The 7,096-nt window shown below is 39.5% G+C and overlaps 1 protein-coding gene across 2 annotated transcripts in view; it reads left to right on the top strand.

Moving 5' to 3' along the window:
- flt4 (fms related receptor tyrosine kinase 4) overlaps window positions 1–7,096 on the top strand; it is a 281,476-nt gene that overhangs the window by 127,825 nt on the left and 146,555 nt on the right. For both annotated transcript variants that reach the window (XM_080416376.1, XM_080416375.1), the window contains exons 17-20: window positions 311–417; window positions 3,086–3,221; window positions 5,552–5,656; window positions 6,944–7,057. In XM_080416376.1, coding sequence (XP_080272502.1) covers window positions 311–417; window positions 3,086–3,221; window positions 5,552–5,656; window positions 6,944–7,057 — 462 coding nt within the window. The remainder of the gene's footprint in view (window positions 1–310; window positions 418–3,085; window positions 3,222–5,551; window positions 5,657–6,943; window positions 7,058–7,096) is intronic.

The raw sequence follows: 7,096 nt of genomic DNA, 5'->3' as shown, positions 1-7,096 counted from the left end.
ACTTTTAAGATTAATCGAGAAAATGTAATATTTATTAAAAAAATGCATTTATTTCAACGAATTGACTAACCAGTTAAGCCCTAGTAGATTCACGAGTTTCATTATTATTTTAAAGACTTTTCACTTACAATGAAACGTTCAAAATAGTGATCGATTACTTTAAAAAAAAAAGAAATCTATTTGTTTTATCAACTAACGTGAACACCCCCTAACGTGAACGGTGTCTGTTCATGTATGAGAACAACTTTTCTTTCTTTCTTTGTTTCTTTGTTTCTTTGTTTCGTTCTTTCTCTCTTTCTTTCTCTATCAGGTTCCAGTGACAAGGCCAACGTGGAGGTGGTTATTCTCATCGGGACAGGAGTCATCGCTGTGTTCTTCTGGGCTCTGTTGCTTCTCATCTTCTGCAACGTCAAGAGGGTGTGTGTGTGTGTGTGTGTGTGTGTGTGCGCGCTCGTGTGTGTGTTACTGGTGAGCCTAATCCCAGCGTGGGAGTCAATCTGGCTCTAATGACATACATTACTATAAGACACAAATTCATTTTTATTTTCCTCATATTCAATTAGATACAGTTGCTGCTCTGCAGTAACCTTCAGGGAGGTTATGTAAACAGCATGTTAATTTACATATGTTTACTGTACGCACTACGCTTGCTCGCTTTCTCGCTTTCTCTCTCTCTCTCTCTCTCTCGTTCTCTCTCTCTCTCTCTCTCTCTCTCTCTCTCTCTCTCTCTCTCTCTCTCTCTCTCCGTCCTCCATTAATTCAAGTCAGTATTTTTAATTGGCAGGGAAGCTATGTGAACACCAGAGAGAAAATATTATATTAAAATGAAGAAATCTACTTGCCTGCATGCGCTCGTTCTGTTGTGTAAATTAACTTCAACTAAAAGGGGAAAAACGTTTCTTTTTTACTGAAACTAAAATAAAAACTAAATAAAAAAAGGAAAAAACTAAAATGTACAATGCAAAACAAATAAAAACTTAAACTAACACAAACAAAATAGATTTGCATGTGAAATCATCTTTGTTTTAGTTTTCCCCCCATTATATGTGATGTTGTGCATTCTTTCATCCTACCCTTTTCAGCTTTGATAAATCAAGGTTTTCCTCACAAAAACCTGAAAAAAACTAAAACTAAATTAAAACTAGTTAAAACTAACTAATGAGTATTTAAAAACTATAATAATTCTGGTATGGAGCCAACGCTAATGTAAAGTAGCTACAGTATACGTTGTTGAGCGGAGACCATCAGGGCTCTATACTAGTGTGTTTTCTATTTTCGCTCTACATTAAATATCTTTGCTGAAAATAGCAGATCTACAAGCGTAAAGCTTGTAGATCTGCTATTTTCTGCGCAGCCACAGATTTCTGCGTCGACACAAATAGCAGATCTACAAACTGTAGATTGCGTTGTGAACTTGTAGATTGGCTATTTGTGGCGTAGTCATTTGGTGTAGACTCTATACCAAATCCTCTAGTTGTAACTCAGCTCTGTTTTGACAAAGAATAGAGGGTAAGTCAGGGGTCTTCAACATTTTTCAGGCCAAGGACCCCTCAGCTGAGAGAGACACAAAGCAAGGACCCCCACTACATATTGTATAACATTGTGTTGCAGATTAAACCTTTTTCATAGATAACTTAGATAAGATAGTCTATGAAGCTAGATAGTCTTTTCTTGGATTCATGTTAATATAATATGTATTTTCAGACTGTTAACCTTTTAAACCCTCAATATTTAGTCAACATGACCATTGTACTTGGTCTGCTCTTTTTCCCTCTACACCAACTCTCCGAAAATAGCCGATCCACACGCTGCGAGGCGTTGTGAGCTTGTGGATCGGCTATTTTCGGCTAACGTTCCGCATCACACAAAGATTTAAAGGCGGACCCCCGGTAGTTACTCTGAGGACCCCCTAGGGGACCCGGACCCCCTGTTGAAAACCCCTGGGTTAAAGACACAGAAGAGAAAGATTGAAATTAACCAGCCGACCATATAAAATGAGTTGACTGTAAAGTGTCATCATCCGTCAGTTAATGTGTGGATGGATTCAAGGCTTATCTCTGTAATGCAGTGACAGATCACACTGCCGGAGGCCTTTCTCTCTCTCACACACAGTTGAAATCACATCAGTGTGTATTCATAATATCGTCAGGGAACAAATGGATACGCCAGTGGAAGTAATATAAGCAATACGGAACGTATAAGATAGTTGTTATACCGAGGCAATCGGCTATTAAATAATATGAAGCCTCTTTGTAAGATATAATGTAGATCAGCATTTATTTTTTGCACTACAGAACCATCATGACGAAGTATAATTCAGGTTTAAGGGATTAAATCAAATCCCATTATAATCAGTGGTTATCAAAGTGGGGTCCTTTGGGAGGGGTGGTCCAGCCAGGGTCGACCCCCAGCAAAATGAGTGATAGTTAGGAACCAAATGGACTCCTACCGGTTAGTGTACAAATGTGTACAAATCACGCGCTGTGAGCGTGTAAATTGAATTGGTGCTTACTGTATGTGCTTAATTCATAATTCATTACTTTAAGGTTGGGTCCTGGCTAGAGATGTAGTGGAGTGAAGTCATATTGTCGTACAAATTGAAAGTACAAATACTCACTTTACTTACTGTAAGTACAATACTCAAGTAAAGGTCTCTCTGTCTCTATCTCACTGTCCCCTGCAAACACTCGCTGCTCTTTCTCCGTGGCTCCTGTTTACATGTCGTTGCTGTCTGGCAGAAACCTTATCTCCATATTTAAACGTTTTACGTTTTGTTGTAAATGAACGCCTTATACTTCGTCATACAAGATGGTTAGGCGTCGTGAGCTTGTAGATCGGCTATTTTCACTATATTAAATATATATATATTTTTTAATAATAATAAAAAGGAACGGTTTTGGACTTAAGAGGTTTTCCACCCGACATGCGATACGATTAGTCTTTCACATTCATGTCACATCTCCTCTCCGTTCTATACGCAGCAGAGCAGCAGCAGTAGCAGCAGAGTCTGTGGTCTCTCTGTTGTCCTTATCTCAACTGAAGCCTCATCTCTCTCTCTCTCTCCCTCTCTCCCGGTGCCTTTAAGGTGAACCCGGCCGACATAAAGACAGGCTATCTGTCTATCATCATGGACCCGGGGGAGGTGCCACTGGACGAGCAGTGTGAATACTTACCGTACGACTCCTCGCAGTGGGAGGTCTCCCGAGACAGGCTGCGTCTGGGTGAGGAACCGACGACGCGCCCGCTCCGGGGCGGGCGTGGGTGGGAGAGAGAGGCGTGCGAGAGGGTGGATGGATGGATGGGTGGATACAGGGGTGTGTGTGTGTGTGCGCGTGTGTGTGTGTGTGTGTGTGTGTGTGTGTGTGTGTGTGTGTGTGTGTGTGTGTGTGTGTGTGTGTGTGTGTGTGTGTGTGTGTGTATATATATATATATATAATAATAGTTGTATGGATAAAAAAGGAGTTAAGATTACAATAAGGAAGAAATTCAGGTTTGGGTTATGATTAGTCAGTTAGAGGTTAGGTTTATGGGTTGGGGTTAGAGTTATGCCAATTTGTACTTATAGTTGCGTTGTGAGCTTGTAGATCTACCATTTATGTCTATTTTTTAGATATTTTCTATATGGCATCCTAAATTTTTTATTGTCCTCAGCAGTATAGTTATACAAACCTGTGTGTGTGTGTGTGTGTGTGTGTGTGTGTGTGTGTGTGTGTGTGTGTGTGTGTGTGTGTGTGTGTGTGTGTGTGTGTGTGTGTGTGTGTGTGTGTGTGTGTGTGTGTGTGTGTGTGTGTGTGTGTGTGCGTGCGTGCGTGCGTGCGTGCGTGCGAGCGTGTGAGCGAGTGTGGAATGAGAGCCGCTAGATAGCTGAAACTAAATTAGTTTTTCCATTTCCACAATCCTTAATGGTTGTGTGTGTCAGCAGAGTGCACTGCTAAATATTGTGTTCATTTCTCTGTGCAGACAGACACCCTACAGCGTCTGTCTGTTCCCCGTTCACTGGCTGATGGGAACATTTAGCCTTTTACAATAACGCCACTGAGAGTTAATTCTTGTCCCTCGCTCCGTTGATATTAAAGCCACACCAATATATCGGCCATTATTTGACTTATTTTTAACGTCATCTGTATTTGCATAGTTTTTTGAACTTTTACCACGTCCCTATTTTGGTAAGGTAATTAAAGGTAGTCTAAGTGATACTTTTGGGTTAAAACAAAAGTTTTTTTGTTAAAAGGTTAAAGCACTATATTCTGATTCTGAGTAATCATTGCTATAGAGTGTTTGGTCAGTAACAGGAGTCTCCCTGTCTCTCCAGCTCTTTAATAAACAGAAAGTAAATGTTCAGGTAGGTTGCAACATTTCAGCCAATCAGGAGAGAGGAAGAGGACACATTTATCAGCTTCAGTTTTATAATAGTGTACCAGTTCCAATTGTCTGTTCATTTATTTGTGTTCATCTGTATCCTGTGTGAGCACTCGCTCCTGATGGGATAAAATTGGTATCCTGCATTTTCTATATAATAAAGAGCCATAGAGACACAGAGACCCCTGTTACTGAACAAACACTCTATAGCAGTGAGTACTATCAGAATGTAGAGCTACTTAACACTTATTTTAACAAAATAAATCACTTAAAGGGATATTTCACTTTCAAAAAAACGTTTGGTCATTTTGTCGTCTACTCAGGCTTTTGTGAGCCCCCCAGACAGTTTTTAAGTTGCTTGATTCAGTATTTAGATTTTTTTTCATTTTATCAGACACGCCTCCTTCCTATACAAACCCATTATAACTTCAAACTCCATTTTTAACATGTTAGATTCATCAAAAACACCCGTCCTTGGTTCTGGTGACTCATCCTGCCCTCCTAATACGTGAGGGGGCCGTGCTTTTTCAATAACGTTTTTCATTTATTTAATTTACATTTTTTTATTGTGTTTAATTTTTTTCCTTTTCCAAAATAAATATTAGAAATAAATGAAAAAATGTATTGAATAAACACGGTCTCCTCACGTATTAGAAGGACAATATCAGTCACCAGAACCAAGGACAGGTGTTTTAGATGAATCTAACCTGGTTAAAATGGAGTTTGAAGTTACAATGGGTTTGTATAGGAAGGGGGCGTGTCTGATAAAATGAACATCAAATATCTAAATACTGAATCAAGCAACTTAAAAACGGTCTGGGGTGTGCCCAAAAGCCTGAGTAGACGATAAAATGACCCAAATTAGTTTTGAAAGTGAAACATCCCTTTAACCTACCTTTAATTATAGGCGAAGATTTTCAAAAGTTAAAAAAATAGCTGATCTCGACAATCTTTTTTGATATTATACTGTTTAGACTGATGATAGGTTCTTGGTTTACCTATGATCCTAGATTTTTATGCATTAGTGTCTGCTAAATGGCTAAATTGTAAATTACAAAAAAAAACACAACAATTTGAAATATGGACATACAGTATGAGGACAGTGACAATATTCTTTGTGGATATTCTTGTTCTTTGTGAATATTCTTGGTCTTTCTTTCCCTTATTTGTCATCCATACTGTCCGCGTGCAGGGAAGTCGCTGGGCCACGGGGCCTTTGGGAAAGTAATGGAGGCAGCCATCTCTGGCACCAATAAGAACAACAGCACCGACACAGTGGCCGTAAAGATGCTGAAGGGTGAGATTTTAAGAGAGAGAGAGTGTGTGTGTGTGTGTGTGTGTGTGTGTGTGTGTGTGTGTGTGTGTGTGTGTGTGTGTGTGTGTGTGTGTGTGTGTGTGTGTGTGTGTGTGTGTTGGTGCACATGCACGCTTTGCAGGCCATGTATCTGTGTGATTTGTCCTAGCGGTGGAATGGCCTTCCCACTCGAATCGAGACGACAACGTAACTCAAACCCAATGGTGGAAAAAGTACTAAAAGTTTTTACTTAAGTAAAAGTAACAGGGAATTCAAGTCCGGAATTCAAAATTAATTGAGTAAATAGTCAAAAGTCAAAATATACTTAAAGTACCAAAAGTATAAAGTACTCATTGTTTGTTTGTTGTATACAAAAATAAAAAAATTGAAACATTTTATGGAAGTATAGCTTTGTCTTAGGAGTATAGAGATCTGAGATCTTATATTAGTGTTAATAAGTTGTTATTCTATTTTATTTTACATCATCCTTGTATCTCCATATTTCAACTTTTTATGTTTTGGGGTAAATTGATGAGTGTTGCACACCCGGCAGTGACGACATACATACTTATTATGTGCAATCATACCAATGTAGCTTCCTAATAAACATATTCATGAAAAACTGAAATACACGAAATAAATAAATAAAAGCGTGCTTTTCAACCACAGCATATTGCAAACTCAGGCTCATTCCTCTGTGGCACTCGTGATTCAGTGTGAAAGAGCTCAATGTCCCACATGTATTATATAAATGTAAAGAGAGAGAGAGAGAGAGAGAGAGAGAGAGAGAGAGAGAGAGAGGGTGCATGTATACTGTATGTGGTACTGTACATTATGTGTCCATGGATATCTTCGCTGTCGGGTGGAAACCGTGTATGTCCAAAACGTACTTTTCAGGAAATGGGGGGGGGGGGGGGGGGGAGAACCTGTGATCCACTGTAGTTGCTATTTAGTCACAAGCTCTTGTTAATACTTTGCATTGGTTCAAAATGTATAGAAACCCACAGACACACTTAACCACTTTCACTTTCGCTTCATTCTTAGCAGATCTACAAGCTCACAACGTGTTGCGATGTGGCGCGTTGTGAGCTTGTAGATCGGCTCTTTTTGCTATTTTCGTGTGACAGTGACACTGTAGTACTGTAGTAGGGCCTTCATTTACGGGAAAAGAAAGAGTTAAAATATGGAGATACAAGGTTTCTGCCCGACAGGGATGATATGATTTACATATATACATATGTAAATGGGGGAAAGAGCAAACATTGCAGTTTGTTTTTGCCTGCGTTTCAGAGGGAGCCACAGCCAGCGAACACAAGGCTCTGATGTCAGAGTTGAAGATCCTCATTCACATTGGAAACCACCTGAACGTGGTCAACCTCTTAGGTGCTTGCACCAAAGCAAATGGTGAGTAGAGTATTGTATTGGCATCAATTTAAAAGCAAA

The sequence above is a fragment of the Gymnoscopelus braueri genome, assembly GCF_963280865.1.
Source record: "Gymnoscopelus braueri genome assembly, chromosome: 20".
NCBI lineage: Eukaryota > Metazoa > Chordata > Actinopteri > Myctophiformes > Myctophidae > Gymnoscopelus > Gymnoscopelus braueri.
The sequence above is the reverse complement of the archived record's forward strand: the minus strand, read 5'-3'. Positions and strand labels throughout refer to the sequence as shown.